General features: G+C 30.2%; 2 protein-coding genes across 2 annotated transcripts; one reads left to right on the top strand and one right to left on the bottom strand.

The window, feature by feature from the left end:
* The first annotated feature begins 2,989 nt into the window (after window positions 1-2,989).
* On the top strand, window positions 2,990-8,502 carry LOC114374672 (receptor-like protein 4). Its single transcript, XM_028332341.1, has 9 exons — window positions 2,990-3,269; window positions 4,050-5,111; window positions 5,666-5,813; window positions 6,745-6,816; window positions 7,197-7,268; window positions 7,415-7,486; window positions 7,565-7,642; window positions 7,783-7,964; window positions 8,184-8,502. Exons 1-9 carry the CDS (start codon window positions 3,200-3,202, stop codon window positions 8,306-8,308), a joined length of 1,881 nt encoding a protein of 626 aa, XP_028188142.1. The 5' UTR covers window positions 2,990-3,199; the 3' UTR covers window positions 8,309-8,502.
* Window positions 8,503-9,217: 715 nt separating this feature from the next.
* Window positions 9,218-13,189, bottom strand: LOC114373957 (protein yippee-like At5g53940). The gene is made up of 5 exons (XM_028331538.1): window positions 12,916-13,189; window positions 10,728-10,771; window positions 10,272-10,380; window positions 9,676-9,731; window positions 9,218-9,584 (listed from the first exon to the last, which is right to left on the bottom strand). Exons 1-5 carry the CDS (start codon window positions 13,009-13,011, stop codon window positions 9,482-9,484), a joined length of 408 nt encoding a protein of 135 aa, XP_028187339.1. The 5' UTR covers window positions 13,012-13,189; the 3' UTR covers window positions 9,218-9,481.
* Window positions 13,190-16,236: the final 3,047 nt, after the last annotated feature.

Below are 16,236 nucleotides of genomic sequence, written 5' to 3'. Positions count from 1 at the left end.
AATTAAATGAAATAATATATACTAGTTAGTATATAATAATATATACCAATAAATAATATATATTACTCCCAATAAAATAACTATGCTTTGTATATTATTGTAAGTCTCATTTATCTATTTATTTATATATCTAATTATTATCATTGTATTATAAACATATTTATATATTATATATAATTATGAAATTTGATGACTTTTAATTAGTTATTATTATATTTGATGTGTTTGTTTCTTTTTTTTATTGTGAGATGATTAGGTGAGTTTTGTTTGATTGTTATCATACCTGTGAGACAAAAAATCTTTCAAAACTTTAAAAAAAATACCAATTAATAAAAGTTATAAACAAATGTATTTCCTTATTGTATCATTTGAAATAAAAATCAATTTTAATATTACTTGTAAAACTAGTAAATAATTATATAAAAATCACTATTTATTTTAAGTTAGATATTTAAATAATTAAAGTAAAAAAAATATTCAGCCCCCCTTCTTGATGGTGTCTTGGATTTGTCATTGATCTCGATGACTCTAAGAGGCGTTCCCCTACAACAATTTTGAAAAATTAAGATTTAGTTGTCTTATTGTTGCATATATAATGAGACATTAATTATGTGTGTGTGAGTGAACCAAAATAAAACAGGGAAGGAAAGTAGTTGATAGCATAAACTATTGCATCGGAGTTTGCAGGGTAAAAAAAACCCTAACACCAAATCAAGAGACCAAACAAGGGAGGAACAAAGGAAGATCACGACAAGAGATTAAAGGGGATGAAATGAGTGAAAGACATAAGATAATGTAAAGAGAGAAGGAATGTGTTTATACTATTTTTTTAGTTATTATGTTATTGATACAGAATTTATTGATTTTGTTGATAATTAATTTTCGTCAAATAATCTAGTTGATCACCTTTAATAAAATTTTTCCTTTTTAATTATGTTTTTTTATTTACAAAATTTGAACCTAAGATTTTGTTTAAGGATACTGAATCGATTATCATTCGAATTAACAATTAGTTGGTGATGTGTTGATGTTATGAAAGAGGAAATGTGTTGTGCTAAAAATGGGCGTGTGCGAGGGAGAGAAGAAAGTTTGAACAGGAAAAATTATTTAAGTAATTTGACTTTTAAAGAAAGAGAGAAAAAGAGTGTACTTGGATAATAAAGGAGTGGATATAGCAAAAGAAAGAAAAAACAAGATGTTGAGGTGGTGAAATCAAAAAAGGCAAAATTGAGGAAAAAATTTATAACTTTTATCAAAATAACGGAAATTTAATGATACTAAATTAGTTTTTATAAGTACAAGCATTTTATTAAATAAATCAAAATTACAGAAATTGAACTTTTTTCTTTCTTTTTTTTTACTGCTATAGAGATTGAACTTAAATTTTAGAACATTAATTAATTGTACTTTGATGTATTACTATTTGTGAAATGCACAAGAGAGATGAAGAAAATATCTCGTATGTCCTCCGATGATTGCGCACTAATCCACTAATCCCTCACTACCACCACCCAGTGTGGGTCAAAAGTCAAAAAGTTCAATGAGCCCATGAATGACCATTATGAACCGTCGGATCTAAAAGTAGTAGCATCATCAGCTGCAATCATATTGTTCAGACTTAAGATTAATAATGCTGAGTAATTTAACGGCTTCAGATCTTTCCCTTCACCTGCTTAAAAATAAACAGTATCAACCTCTTACCCAAAAAAAAAAATCTATATTAACTATAAAACTAAAAAGAAAAAAAAATCTATTTTCTATATTAACTATAAAATAAAAAGAATATCTACATTGCACAATTTATTAGATAGTTTTATTTTTTAACAATTTCTTAAATTCAGCTCCTCTCCCTCTCAATTTGGTAAACAAATGGACATCTCCATTTCCTCAAGGCTTTTATTGACACGTGGTTTAAAAGATTATCAACGGATGAAATTTATTTACATTTGAAAGTGATGAAACGAATATGAAACGGGATGCAGCTTTTGAACGGGGTTTTTTTTTTCGCTCTGCACATAGTCTCACGGCAACACAGTGGGAGGATACGCAAACACAATTTCAGGGTTTTTTTTATTGAATTAAATAAAAGTAAATCTCAGCCATTGAAAAAGTTTAATACACGTGTCAGTCAGAGGTTTAATGGACTGGAAGTCTTTTTTAAACTGTTTTTTTTTTATCACAAATACTAGAATATTAGTGTGAGAAATTTGAACTTTGCAACCTCCCCCGTTAAATTATGATAACTATGCTACTATTTTTATATGATCAGTTTCTTTCTTTCTCATCACCTTTATTTTTTTTTTGTCAAAAAAAAATCACCTTTATTTTTTATTTAACTTTATAAAATCCCTAATTTTTTATTATCTTGTTTCTTCTTTTATTTTATTTTTATTTTAAAAAATAAAGTTCCCCTAATAAAAAAAAGGAAAAACCCATATTTTATCAAACAATTATACCACTATATTTTAACTGTTTCCTAAATCACTCATATCTCTCTTTAAAGCTACAATAATCATCCCACTACTTTCAATAAATTTCAGTTTCTTCCCTGAGTAATACTACTATATTTTTACATTGTTAAAAAAACCACTTATATTATAATTATATATGTTAAATATATAATTAACCTCTTACCTGAAAGAAAATATAAAGTAGATTTAGTAATTAAGAAAGAAAAAAAAATGAAAAGATTGCAAGTTTGATACCTAAATTAATAATTAATATTTTTCGATAAAAAAAATTTACCCAAAAAAATAAAGAAAGACACAATACTAATAAAATAAAAGAAGAAGTAACTCTACTTTGATACCCATTAAGTAATTATATTGTAAACCTAATTTACCTAATAAAAAAATAAATAAGACTATAATAATATGGATACGAGTGACGAGTTGGCACTTTGAGAAGATCTCCACCGTCCGATTGAAACTGCATCGGTTATGATGAGGCTCAGCAGCATGGAAGCAACTGCGTGTTCCCCCCCTCTCTCTCCTTCGCGCCCACGAGTAGTAAACTTGAACGAAGACGATTTTCCAAGCGTGGTGTGCAAAAGTGCGCTCACCCCACACGCTCTTTCTCTCTCTAGAAAAAAGCACTCAACAAAAATGGGGACACGATGAATGAGAGAGAGAAAGAGACAAAGAAGAATAATAACAAGTTTTAGAGAGAGAGAGAAACGACCAAAAGTGAATACACCGCAATGCTTCTTCGATTTCTTCAGCTATGGATGATGCTCTGCTTTGCTTGTGTTTCCTCTGCTGCACGGCTAGGTGAGCTTCAACTCGCTCGTTTTTTTTTTCTTACGTGCATTTGAGTGGATTTAACAATTTTTCTCAATCAAATTTGGATTGAATACTTTGATCTTGAGAAACCTCAGAGTTGTAAGCTTTTCCAAACGTTAAAACTCGAAACAAGTTACGACCTCAATTCTATACTGTTGTTTTAGCTTCTTTTTTTTTTCATTTTGTTTCAAAACTATGCTTTACAAATTTAAATATTCATTAATTATTTTTCCACTTGTACTCTTATAGTCTTATTTAGTAATTGCTACAATAGGAATTTACTACAAATGATAAATTTAGAGTATTTTAGTCTAAATATAATACTATTTTACATTCATGAATGTTTGTTAATTTGTGTGTATTAATCTTAAACAGATATGAAACAGAGGTAGTAATTTTAACACAATTTTTTCTGAAAAATTTCCAGTTAGTGAAAGTTTGTTAAACAGTAAACCCCGTTATTCTGATGAATACTAGTAATAACTGTTACCAAATTGGAATTTGTTGGGTTTGGTTTCTTTGTTAAGCTTTAAATGAGCACATTTAAGAGAAGTGATCAAATTTCATTTTCGCAATTTATTGGCAATGAACGGAATTTATATTTGAAATTTGCAAGTGAAGAAGTAGTTTCTACGTGATTGTAGCTGTTTTCTTGGTGAATCTGAGTTTTAAGCTTGCACATACTATAGAGGATTATGATTTTCAAAAGTTGTGTTTGAATATTTTGTGTTTTTTCCCCTCTTTTTGATTTGGTTCAAATCACTACAGACCCATTTGCTCTGCGCTTAAGCTGCGGGGCTCGTCAAAATGTTCATTCAAAACCAACCAATACCCTTTGGCGTGAAGATTTTGGGTATACAGGAGGCATAGCTGCCAATGCAACTCTTCCAAGCCTCATTACCCCACCACTCAACACTCTTCGCTATTTCCCCTGGTCTGAAGGTCCACAAAATTGCTACAACATTAACAAAGTGCCAAAGGGTCACTACTCAATCAGGATCTTCTTTGGACTTGTTGGTCAGTCTAAAGATATCAGTGAGCCTCTATTTGACATTTCTATTGAAGGCACGCAATTATATTCTCTGAAACCGGGTTGGAACTATCAGATTGATCAAGTATTTGCTGAGGCACTGGTGTTTCTTACAAATGATTCGGTCTCAATCTGTTTCCATAGCACTGGTCATGGGGATCCAGCAATCCTTTCTATTGAGATTCAGCAAATTGATGATAAGGCATATTATTTTGACCCCCAGTGGAGTCAAGGGATAATACTTAGAACAGTTAAAAGACTGAGTTGTGGTTTTGGGCAGTCAAAGTTTGATGTAGATTATGGAGGGGATTCCAGGGGAGGGGACAGATTTTGGCAACACATTAAAAGTTTTGGCGAGGAATATGAATCTGATCAGCCTAGATCAGTTGAAACTAGAATCAAACATGCTTCACATCCACCAAACTTCTATCCAGAAACCCTTTATCAGTCAGCGCTTGTTAGTACTGATAGTCAGCCTGATTTAACTTACACATTGGAGGTGGATCCCAACAGAAACTATTCTATTTGGTTACATTTTGCTGAGATTGATAATTCAGTGACTGCTGCGGGGCAAAGAGTCTTCAATATTATAATAAACGATGATCTTGTTTTCAAAGATGTTGACATTGTAGAATTGAGTGGGGATATCTATAATGCCCTTGTGCTTAATTCCACTGTTACTGTTAATGGGAGGATTCTGACAATAATATTGAAACCAAAGGAAGGTAATCTCGCCATAATCAATGCCATTGAGATATTTGAGGTTATAATGGCCGAGTCAAAAACTATATCAGAGGAAGGTACGCGTGCTGATTCCTACTACTAACAGTTTTTTCAACAAGAATGTCCATACTAATGATGTACGGTATTTATTGTATTATTAAAGATAACCTACATTGAATATGGCAGAGAACTTGAATGACTTTGAAATATCCACAATCAAGATTTGTGTTAGGTCATTGGAGGCGAGTGATAACATTATGTGCATGTGCTTAGGAGCTGTATTAGTGATGTTGAGTTATGTGGTTTCTGGCTTCTTTTTTATTTCTAATCAATTAATACATCTCAAAACTTCAATTTTGGGGTCTATAGTGTGTCAAAAGTAGACCATGGAATCTATTCCCAATCAAACATGTTAGATCGCTTTGTCTCCTTATGCTTTTCCTTTATTGACTGCTTTTGGAGTTCTTCCTTACCTCTATATCAGAGATGATATTTATTGATCATTTGCTTTATAAGACTTGTTCCATTTATTTGTTCTCTGATTCATGAACTATCAATAGCAGCAAATGCTGCTTTTGGTAATTTGAATGCATGTTAAATTTTACAAGTTTATTATTGTCTTTAACTCTAGTTAGTGCTTTACAAACATTGAAGAAGGCATTGGGGCTTCCACCCAGGTTTGGGTGGAATGGTGATCCTTGTGTTCCTCAACAACATCCATGGATTGGAGTGGATTGCCAATTAAACAAAAGTAGTGGAAGCTGGGTCATTGATGGACTGTAATTTCTTGTTATCCTTATGTAAAGCTTTTCTTTCTTTTTGTACATTTGATTGTGTAGTAGCCTGGTAGCCTTTCATACTGTTTTCATCTTAATAATTCTTTTATTCTGTTTCACTTTATCAATTTGTTCTCTCTAGTTATACCAAAAACCAAGATTTTTATTTCTTCCGCATCAGAGCTTCTAGAGGAAGGAAATGGATAACCTTCTATTAGGGAGAAAAAGGGAAGAATTTGTGTTTTGGCTGTATGCATTTATGTATGCACAATGACAGCTTACATGTAAACACTAGTTAACATACGTCCTTTTCTAGACATTTCTTTTTAACTCATTATGGAAGTGTACATTTTTACTTTGCGATATTTATTATGTTTCTCACTTGAGGTAGTAACCCTTGCATTGACCCTCCCCATTCTAATATTCCTTTGGGCCAATTTCATTTTTAAAAAAGGTTAAAGTACAATTTTAGTTCTTATATATGACACTTACTTTTAATTTAGACCCTATATGGAAATAGTTCTCAATTTAATCCCTCTATGCATAGTAGTTTTCAATTTGATTCTCGTTATTTGTTTGGAGTTATAACATAGTGAAGTATATGAATTGAAAATAAGTGTTACATATAAGAATTAGAAATGCTATAACTTTGGATCCTATACATGAGAATCACTTTTAATTTGGCTCCTAGCTATACGTCACAGTAATAATATAGATATCAAGTTAAAAATGAGTATCACATATAGGGACAAAAAAATATTTTAATCCTAAAAAAATGTAGAACTACTCCCAGCACTTAGATAAGAGATTGGTTCCACTATGATACAAAGACATTGTGATTTGTGTTGAGAACTGTTGAATTATTCCAATTGTTTTGTCTCAATATCTTGGTTATTACATCTCAGTTAATGAGTGTTTCTCCGTTGATGAACAGTGGTCTTCACAATCAAGGTCTGAAAGGTTTCTTGCCGGATGACATATCCAGACTACTTAATCTACAAATCCTGTGAGTTCCAGAAAGGTTTTTAAGTATTTTGGAAAAACATGTATGCATAAATATTTGTGTCAATGCATGGATGTATCATGTATGCATTATGCTTGATGTATTGGGGATCATAAAACCTACTTATGAAGGCCTTATTCAAATATCTAGTGACAAATAATTGAGTGCATGTCTGAACTTGATAGGCCAAGGTCTGAATTAGGCAGTTATAATTCTGTATTAGAAAGTTATTGAGCAATTATTATTATATTAATCTTGGGTTAGGTAAGTATATGTTAGGATGTGATAGTTATAGTGATTTATAGGTTGTATGACAGACTTGTAGAAAACAATTAAGGTGTCAGATTGTTATTCCTTTTGCTTATTAGCTTATGAATTTGCAGAAACTTGAGTAGGAACAACATCCATGGAGCAATTCCATCCTCACTTGGTACAATAACTAGCCTGCAAGTGCTGTTAAGTATCTCTTCCTCTTTTTCTTTTTCTTGTGATATTGTTTCCATTGTTTTATGATTATGAAAGGTGGGAAACATGTTCCTTGAGTTGTCTTGGCTTTGGCTATCATGTTATTGTCATTTCTGAGTGCCATGTAATTATGCAGTGATCTATCCTACAACTTATTTAGTGGATCAATTCCAGAAAGCCTTGGACAGTTGACATCATTACAAAGACTGTAAGATTCTCCAGTGTTTAACTAACCCATAAAACACATATGAAGGCAACAAATGAGTATCACAATGTCTTCATGCAGGAATCTTAACAGCAACCTCCTATCTGGAAGGGTCCCAGCAACTGTAGGAGGAAGACTACTCTACAGAGCTAGCTTCAAGTATGTAATCAAATATTAAACTCTAGACAAATTATAGAATACGTAATTGCAACGACAAGATATTCCACATGTAAATGTTTGTTCACTTTGTTCTTGCTAAGTAATAATTATTTCTAAGTTTAACTTGTGGATGCTTGCAGTTTTACTGACAATGCAGGTCTGTGTGGTATACCTGGATTACCTACATGTGGACCTCATCTTTCTGGTGGTGGTAAAGTTGGCATTGGATTAGGGGCTTCTTTTACATTTCTTCTTCTTATTACCTGTTCATTTTGTTGGTGGAAAAGGCGGCAGAATATCCTCCGAGCTCAGCAAATTGCGGGTAAAGGATATTCATAATTTGTGGATTACAATTATGCTAACAAAACTTTGTTCGTTCCACTTTCACTTCCATCATAACAATACATTGTATGATGCGTAACAATATACATTTTAGTGAGACTAATTGGTTTGTAACTCCCACAGATGACCTTGTGAGGCAATGAACATTAAGAAATCATATTGAAAGAAAGTTTGTCTGTTTTGGTGTTTTCTCTTGCAGCAAGAGCAGCCCCATATGCAAAGGCAAGGACCCATTTTTCACGTGACATTCAGATGGCAAGGCATCATAACAATTATGGCAAAACCTCAACAGCAGCTGAGAATGGGCCTATTTTACTTTCATGATGACATCTCATCATTCTGACACCTTATGAGTCTTAGTATTCCTCTGTTTACTGCCATCAAGTGGTTTTTATTCTTTTTTACTGTAGAATCGCCCTACTAATATGAATGGCAGTGTAATTTGAGAGTTTACTACAACAAATACTGAGAACTCCTGAAAATTGTAAATCAGAAAATTTTGTTCATTATCGTGTTTACATTTCCCCCCTCGTGGAGACTACACAGAAACTAAGTAAGAAAAAGTCTCAATATACGCGTAAGTATGTATGTGTAGTCTCATAATAGAAACTAGTCACTTTTCCGTATGTTGTGCGGATATTTTTTAAATTTAAAGAAAATGAATAAATAAAAATAAACCAAGGTATGAAGATATAAAATTTAGATTAAATTAAAATTAAGAATTGATGCTTAAAAATGAAAAAAAATAAAAATAGAATTAAATGTTTAATCTAGGAAAAGTGCGCATAATTTAATGTGTTTATAAAGAAATTCATACAAATTGGACATAACTATATTTTATTTTGACTGTTTGAGTCATTTGTGAAAATTAAACAATAAAAAGTAATTAAAATATTCCTATTTTTGTATATTTCAAAAATATCAATTACATCAATTTTTGTGCAAATCAACAAGGTATTAACTAATTTTGATTAACATAAAAGTTTGTAGGTTTGGTATATATGAACAAGGTATCAGTCCAACTATTGAAAGTTATTGACAACGTGATAATTAAGTTGTGCCAATGTAATTTGATCCTGTCCTTGTATGTAGAGAGAGAACATCAAATGTGATGAATTTTAATATAAGAGCGATAGAAGTGACACTTCACAGAAAAATTGTAATTGCAAACTTATTTCTAGAGCAGTAACTCCACATATATCTGAATTATTGAGATCAAGCAAAGTGGAGATCTTCGACTCATAAATAAGATGAATTATATGCCCTCCATAAATATATTGCAAGATTCGGTGCGCTATGACAATATTTAAGACTTATATATGCTGCAAATGAGCTAAGCTTAAGTTGCTCTAAGAAGTTTCTATGTGAAATTGTATCTTGAGGAATACTAAAGGTATAATATATTTGCAACCTACAATACTAAAGGTATAATAATAATACTATAATATATTAATTGCTAGCTACAATACTTCAAATTCATGAAAAAGAAGCCACTTGCTAGGCGTTTTCTGTGTCACTTGAGCCAGCTTGAGAGCCAGTTTGAGAGCCAGCTTGTGCATCAGAATTCAATTCCTCCTCTTCATTGTCAACTATCGTCCACCTGTTACATGCATCAACAGTGATTAAATTTTACTTAGCTTGACATGAATATGATCAAATTCAAAACCATGTTTTAACATTTAACACTATACCTCTCAAGCACAAACTTCCCTTCTTTGTATATTTCATTCTTTTCATGTGCCAGAACCTGAATGAATCCAAACTTGTTATTATTACTTCAAACTGCTTTGAGCTCAAAAAAACGTTATTCTGATATATGTGATCTTAAGAACAACAAATTCTTGATGCACGAACAAAGAAAGACTTAATTAACAAGTGTTTGCATGTATGTGCATGATGTTATCATGGGTGCTTTAATAATTAATAGATAATCCTTCTAAATGAAGCTTACTTTTTTCATGGTAGATCATAAATGGATTATATACAAAATAGATTCGGAAAATAGAAATTCCTCATCTGTTTGTTCTTTTATTAGCAATAAAATTGTTGGAAACTTGAAATAGGGTAAATTTTTAAGTGTTTAATATGGTTTTATGGATAAGATTCATTGTACTCATGGGGTTAAAGACATATAAAAGTATTGGATTTCAAATTTCTGATGTGCTCACATATTTAATCAACTTCATTGCTAGTTTTAACTTTCAAGACTCACCCAACCATATATTAATGATGTTGCAGAAAAACCCCCTGTATAAAGTATGGCAAGAGGTGCAAAGATAAAACTCACATATTTCCATCCAAGAAGGTTTCCACAGTTGCAACAAAATATGTCTTCAACAGTGTGCAGTCCAGATATCATCATTCTCTCCACCTGAGGCCCAAGTATTACGTTCACCCTATTATAGGCCAAAAGTTAACAAGCAAGGACGCAGGAAATAGTTAGTAAAAAAGGTTCAAGGTAAGGTGTTGATAGGTGAAAAAAAGGTGCTAATTAATTAATTGTGCGAGTCAGAAGAAAATCATAATTCTTTTGACATCATTAATAATAACATAGTGCTTCAATCCAATTCCCCAAACCAATAGAGGAATAACCTGAGAGGGTGGGGGAAGGACCCTGAAGGTGGAGAGGACCACCAAAATCATCCTTAACAAAGTACTGAACAAATATTGAAGATTGATGTGAAACTATAATAATAACCTGAAAATTCAAGGAAGGAACAGAAAAGCATTTCAAACAACTTACACTTTGCTGAAAAGGTAGGCTCTCCCTTGACTGCAGTTGAAATTCTGATCATCACAGAAAAACAAACTAGAGTCAAATTGCTAGGGAAGATGGAAAGACTCGTACACAAGGAAGTAGGTAAATTTTCAACAGTATCAGCAATGTATGATAATTATATAGGACAAGACTAAATTTGACTGTAGCACTTATTTTTATAATTTTGGATATTTACAACTTGTTCTATACTATTATAAAAAATGTAGCAAGCATAAAGTTAGCTTACAACAGAAATGTGAAAGAATTAGCAATAATTAGCATCCTCATTAAGCAGTCAACTTATATTACAAGAATTTATGTGGAAGAAGACTAAATGTAACAAAAGTATCTAGAAATGAAATAACTCAGCTTCCTTTTCAAAGCAACAGTAATCACAGATATTGAACCACTGTCTACTATTTACATTTAAGCTCAGGATAAAAAGCACGTTTACAATGCTGTGCATCTTCAATTACAAAACCTTGGCAAAAATTAACTCTATGAATCATTTATAGCCACAATAAAACAACAACAATAAAGCCTTATCCCACTAGGTGAAAAAAAAAGAAAAACAACTAGGTGAGTTCGACTACATGGATCACACAACGTCATTCGGCACGGTTAAAAAACCAAAGTTTCAGATATATTATTAAGCCTTAGATCTCCTTTGATGATCTCCTCCAACGTCCTTTTTGGTCTCCCTCTTCTCCTTTTCCCCGGGTTAAAAATCATGCAATATATTCTTCTAACTGGTGCCTCTTGTGGCCTTCTTTGTACATGCCCAAACCATCTTAATCAATTTTTTGTCATTTTTTCCTCAATGAGCGTTACACCAATCTTTTCTCATATATAGTCATTCCGTATTCTATAATTTCTTGTATAACCACATTCTCATTTCTGATACCCTAAGCCATAACAAAATGTTAGCAAAATAAACTAATTCTACCCAACATTATCTCACTCGTAAAAGCCAAGTCGATATTAGGAGACCTTCATTTTAAATGAGCTCCCAGTTTCACACCCACAACGGAAGTGGAGTAGTAGAAGTGTGACAAAACAAAATGGCAAGTGACTCAAAAGCAGTCTTACATTTCACACTAGCAACTTTTCTTGTGGACTGAGTGTTTATTTAAAAAAAAAAAAAAAAAACTCCTAATCTAAGTCATTTCTTTGGTCTCTTGCACTGAAATAAGTGAGAACAAAAAAAAAAACCTCCTTGTCTCCATGTACATCCTTCAACAGGGCACAGGTTCTAAAAGAAGGGATATGTGTCTTACAGAAAAGCATACATAGTACACTTGTTCATTCAATCATTTCTAAATCCATGGATTCCCTCTGATCAGAAGAATTCACAGTGGAGATGTCAGCTGAAACATGATCTACCTCCATATTTAATTTTTTTTCCCAAAAGTAAACTTCTATTGTTCTCTCACTAAAGTTATTCCAGTTCCAAAAATGCAACACCTTCATTAACCCCAATTAGTCCCTAAAAGATTTATGTATTTACCTATGAGAAAAGTCATCTGTTTCATCATTACCTATGCGATCCACCATTAGCTCACATATGGTTCTTTACATATTAACTCATAAGGTTACAGTCCCTGGCTGAATTTTCACCCAATAGCTAATCACTTTGATGCAAAAAACCATTGATTGATTGTAGTATTGAAACAAACATTTGCCCCAATTTCCAACCTAGAATCATCATATATATCATTTAGGCATTTCCAAATTGCAAATACCAGCACCATGAATACTACGTGGTTGCCTCAATTCAGACACTCAAATCATCCTTCTCCAATTGTACACATAATCTTAATGAAAACAAAAGGATCTAATTTATCAGAAAGTGATACTGCACAATGGAGTCTATGTTTCCGGAAACTGATTTGCAACCCAGTTACTTCCAATCAATAATCCACACACACACACACACACACACACACACAAATATCAACTTTCCACACGATCAATTAATGGGTTCCTCCAGATTCTGATTGATAATTAAAACTAGTCAAAATCCAATCTCTCACCTATCGGATTCATCACTTCAGAAAGAGTTCATGCCCATAACAAACATCAATCAGCAGCAGAAATTAAAAAAAAAAGCTTTTTATAATATTTTTTCACAAGTATTCAAAATTGAATTTGAAGAGAAGAAGGAGAAGCGTACCCGAGAGAGAATGTGATCAGCGAGGGCAAGAGGGGTGTTGCAGAATTTGCATCCGTAAGATCTGCCATCCAATTCAAGAACAAAAACCCTCCCCATGTGAAACTCACTCTCATAAAACCCACACAACACAACACAACACAACCAACGACAACAACCTCAAACAACACACCCACACGCGCAATTCCACAGTGCCCTGTTACCTCGTATATAAAGTCTCTCTCCTTCCTCCTTCCTCCCTCCTCCCTCTTCTTTTTGTTTTTTTTTTGTTCAAATGATTTTTTAAATGGCAGTTTATTAAAGACCATATATTTAAAATACTATATCGATTATTATTTTTTTTTAAAAAAATACTACATCAATTAGATACTTCAGCTGTCAAGAAAATCAATTAAATATTAAATATTTTAACTTAAAGGAGAAATTTGGCATGCAGGCTAAATTGCTAACGAAAGATTGATATAATTGTGTAAAGAGATTATATTTAACCAAAGATATTATATTTCAATTTTATTATGTGATTATATTTAACCAAAGACAACTCATAAATTATGTTTAATCAAATATGTTAGAACTCTTTGTTTTACAATAGAAATCAATTAAGTTCTATATGTATCAAAAATCAATTAAGTTTTCTTTAAGAGAAAATAGTATAAAATAATTTTATATTAAAAATATTAATTGAAAACTTGAAAAAAAAATAAATTTAAATAAATAGAAAAAGACATAATTAATTAAAAATTAAAATTAACTTCACAATGATATAAAATTATATGTTAATAAACTTGAAAAAAATACATAATTAAAATAATCTAGTCAAACATATCAATAATGATTTTGACAATAAATAAAATTAATGTATGATTTTTTTTATAAAATTAGAATTTAATGTCTATAGACTAATAATAATGTAAAATAATTTTATATTATTCGAAATAAATCTTATACAAATAAAATTTAATGTTAATAATCATATTTTTAAACCGTAGTATGTGTCCATTTTTCTCATAAAGATATTTGTAATAACTAAAGAATGTAAGATATTCATGATGCATTATCTATTTTAAATTAATAATAATAAATTTATGAATCCATAAATAGGTTGGAAGTTTACGTGGCTAGATAAGGTTGGTTCTCAACCTTCGGAAGTTACGTGTCTTCAGTTGGTATTTAATAACAGTTGGATTATATACCAAATTCAAATTAATACATTTATGTCTCATTTATGTTTCATTAATATATTTTTAACATCTTTATGTTTTATTAATATATTCAAATTAATACATTTATCTCTCATTTATGTTTCATCAATATATTTTGGACGGCTCATTTATGTCTCATTAATATATTTAAATTAATACGAGTAAATAGTCATTTTCATTTCTAAATTTATAAATGGTTAAAAATTTATTCTTGAAAGATTAAAATTTAAAATTAAATTTTCGAAAGTGTAAAATGTGCGATAAATTTATCTTACTATTAACTTTCATTTGTCACTTTACCATTAATAAAATAAACTAAATGGTAGAGAAAGACGAATTTATCATAAAATTAATTGACAAAGTAGTCATGCTGAATAGATTCGACAAAAATGTCAATAACTTATCATTATTGGACCTAAACGTTAGTAATTTTTTTAACAAAATTTCAGTATGTTTTCATTGGACAAAAATGTTAGTAAGTTACCATTATTAAACAAAAATGTTAGTAATTTTTTATTGTATCAAAATGTCAGTAATTTTTTGTTAAACTTAAATACTAGTATGTTTTTGTTAAACTAACTTATTAGAATTTTGTTTCATTAAAATATAATTTTTAGGATAAATTTTCCCCAAATTTTGAATTTTAATTTTTCAAGGATAAATTTGTCAATATTTACACATCTATGGACAAAAATAACTATTTTTTTTTACCTCAAAAGATATGACTCATCCAGTTTGAGTTTGAATTTGTGAAACTAATATGATATATACTAAATAAACTTGAGGAAGAATGAAAAATCTTAATTGTGATTATATTTTAAACAAGATTGTAAGGATATTTTTTAAAGAATGATATATACTTGTGCATAAAAATAAATTGCCTAAAAAAACATAAAGTAAATAATTTTAACAAATTTAATATACAATTAGTTTATAAAATTGTTTCATCTTAAATATGCTATACTTTGATTTGCAATTTTATATATATATATTACTTTATTAAAAAAAGGTGGTTTTTTTAGATATTTAATTTTAATATTTATGTATATATTATTTAATTTGTTTCAAAATTTATAATAATATAAAATATCCAAAGAAAAGTACACAATGATGTTAATTGGAATTTTATTACAAGAAGTCTCTTATTTAATGTTTAATATTGTATCATATTTTAGTTTTTTGTTAATTTTTTGAACGTCATATATAATCATATTAGTATATTTGTTTTACTAATAAACATTTTAGATCTAATAAATTAGTCTAATAGAAATATATCGATATTTAGATTCAACAAAAAATTACTGATATTTACGTTCAATAAAAAAATCACTAACATTTTGATATAATAAAAAATTACTCACATTTTTGTCTAATAATGATAATTTACTAACACTTTTGTCTAATGAAAACATACTCACATTTTGATTCAAAATAAAAATTACTACATTTTCATCCAAAAAAATTATTGACATGTAAGTCCAATAATGGTAACTTATTTATATTTTTGTCCAATTTATTTAATATGATTATGTTGATAATCAATTTGTGATAAATTTATTTCTTTAATTTGTGTCATGTATGCTAGTTCATTAATGATAATAAACGTAAGTTAATATCCAGCTAAATTTGTAATACTTTTTACATTTTCAAGGGGTTAAATTTTGAATTACAAATTTATCAATTACGAATTTGTCAATAATTTACACAGAGATGAAAATAACTATTATCATTTTATCGTTTACATCAAATTCAAATTCTTAGGCTTCGCAATTCAAGTGTCATAATCTTTTCTAGTTTCTTCTTACCTTGATTTGTTTAGTATAACATTAATTTGCCACACTAAAAATGGTTAGTTCTGCTGATAAAAAAAATTAACAGATAAAAAGCTAAATAATGAATCTTTTTTATTTCTTATTATTGATGTTTTATTTTTAACTTTTTGGTAATCCATTTGATTTTAGTCTCAATTAAAATTCATATTAATCTTTTTTTTAGAAGAATAAAGATGTATAAGGAACAAGGTATATCAGATTTTCTCTTGACCGAACATGGAGGTTCCAACTAATATGTAGAGATTGACAAAACAATAAAGATGTTACGATCACCTAACTCGAGATTGTCG

The sequence above is a fragment of the Glycine soja genome, chromosome 11 (assembly GCF_004193775.1).
Source record: "Glycine soja cultivar W05 chromosome 11, ASM419377v2, whole genome shotgun sequence".
Classification (NCBI taxonomy): domain Eukaryota; kingdom Viridiplantae; phylum Streptophyta; class Magnoliopsida; order Fabales; family Fabaceae; genus Glycine; species Glycine soja.
Note: the sequence above shows the minus strand (reverse complement) of the source record. Positions and strands in the feature narration are given on the sequence as shown.